Raw genomic sequence first — 2,119 nt, 5'->3', positions numbered from 1 at the left:
AAAAAAAAGTGCTGTCCAAAGAGTAAAGTGATCCTGTAACTGCAAGCTGACAAAGTTTCTCTGCTTGAGGAGAATGTCGTCAAATCAAATCCTGAAGCAGAAACTATGAGTTGATCTCTGATCTGAGATGGAGCATATTGAGTTTTTTTTTTTTAATTTGAATTGAGCTGTAAAATGGGATTTGTACTGCTATCAAAAATACAATCTGAAAAACATGTGTTTCACATACAAGCTTGATCAAGGTGGCTCAACAAAACTGTTCTTTATAAACAGTGTTTTTATTTGGTCCTCATCCTAAGATAAAAATATTACCATTAATGCTCTAATCAATGATCCTAGTCACCATACACATGTAACAACCGATAACAGACACAACTTCAGACTTAAGCCTCGAGATTTTGAAGTGTTTAAAGGGGAAATTTACTCTCAAATTTAACCACCCGCACATGTAGAATGATTATTCCAGCTGTTTCATTGAGTTTTAGTGTTGCTATTTAGTTGTTTTCTTACTATAAACTGCAAATATTTCTATGTAAACATCTCACAGCCACATATAAAGTAAAATACAACACATCACCCTGTGATGAAATGAATGTATTTAATTGTAATAATTCATAGTAATTCAATAGATGCAAACAGTTTTTGGAGGTGATGACAATGATAAGTATTATAGATTGAGATTCAAGAGGTGAGCAAAAGTTCTATGTGTTAAATTCAGTGTCATGTCAGTCAGATGCTGAGTCCACAGATTTTCGTGTTTTAGTGAGGAGTTCTGCTTTGACCATGAAGACTGAACTGTTTTTTCAAGAGGAAAACCACCTTAAATATGCTTTCATCAGTTTCACGTTTTCTTCATCAGCTTTGTTTCATACTTTGAAATGAAGACAAGGAAATACTTTGTTCATGTTTGTTTATTCGTCATGTCGACCTTTGTAGTTTATTCACACATCCCATCAGTAAAGTCCGTTAGATTACTCTTGTTAAGTGATTTCATGTTCATAATCACTTTATCCGTACAATCAGTTTGAGGACAATGAATTCCTTATTCATTATGATATACAGTACATAATAAAACCTAATTTGTCATCAATTTTGAAAACAACAAAAACATTTGGTTTGGCAAACAAAAAAATGGTGAGAACAAAATATCTGTAATAAAGAAAGCTCTGGTGATTTCTCTTAAGACCCACGCAGAGAAAGAGAACACAAAAATACATTAAAACAAATATTCAAACATGTTAAAGTACCGCCCACAATGTTTGATTGATAGGTGATCTCTGTGCAGTGAAGCAATGGAAAGAAAAATCAGCTTTCAGCAACAATGATGGACACAAAATCAGTGTTAGAATGAACAGAATTTAACCCACTGTCCCTTATATGACTTCTGTCTATGTGAGTTTGCCCAACTCAATAGTGTCTCCAGAAGAATAAAGAAAAAGCCCGGCAGGGGCGGAACAGTGAATGTGGTCTGGACTCTGTGGAGGAGAGTCATGGTTTCAGAGACGCTGTAGAAGGACAGAATACCTGCACTGTGATCGAGGTACACTCCTACTCTGGAGGACCGAGGACCTGAGACAGGAGTTTGGACTCTGTTGTACCAAAACTTATAACCGTTGATATCACATTGTAACGCCCAGGATTTGTCATTGAATCCAAATACACATTCACTCCCCCCGTCTCTCCTGATATTCTTGTATGCGACTGCTACACAAACTCCTCGTCTCCTCTCCACCTCCCAGTAACAACGTCCAGTCAGACTCTCTCTACTCAGGACCTGACGACATCCACTGAATCTGTCTGTATGTCGAGAATAAGACTGTTGTTTTTCCATCAATGTTGCTTTTCTGTTCCCTTCAGATAATAACAGCAGTGTGTGTGCTGTGTTTGGATCCAGTGTGATTTCACGTGAATATTTTAAGAATCCAGCTCTGGTCTTTGGCTCTGGTGGTGAATTTGTCAGTAAAACATCCACTTCAGTCACTGTCAGTGAGATGTTTGTCCATTCCTCTCTCAGGATGTCCTGTAGTTTGTCTCTGACTTCTGACACAGCTGCTGTCACGTCCTCAAAGTGCCGCAGAGGACGGATGTTGATGCTGGATGAGTCTGTAGATTCACTGAG

At 37.8% G+C, this 2,119-nt stretch overlaps 1 protein-coding gene across 1 annotated transcript; it reads right to left on the bottom strand.

Moving 5' to 3' along the window:
* Window positions 1–1,402: 1,402 nt before the first annotated feature.
* LOC121940264 (tripartite motif-containing protein 16-like protein) lies at window positions 1,403–2,116 on the bottom strand (the record flags this gene model as incomplete). The annotated part of the gene is made up of 1 exon (XM_042483075.1): window positions 1,403–2,116. A coding segment is annotated over one exon (714 nt), but the record flags the coding sequence as incomplete, so codon positions are not given.
* Window positions 2,117–2,119: the final 3 nt, after the last annotated feature.

This window comes from Plectropomus leopardus, unplaced genomic scaffold, assembly GCF_008729295.1.
Source record: "Plectropomus leopardus isolate mb unplaced genomic scaffold, YSFRI_Pleo_2.0 unplaced_scaffold8174, whole genome shotgun sequence".
NCBI lineage: Eukaryota > Metazoa > Chordata > Actinopteri > Perciformes > Serranidae > Plectropomus > Plectropomus leopardus.
Note: the sequence above shows the minus strand (reverse complement) of the source record. Positions and strands in the feature narration are given on the sequence as shown.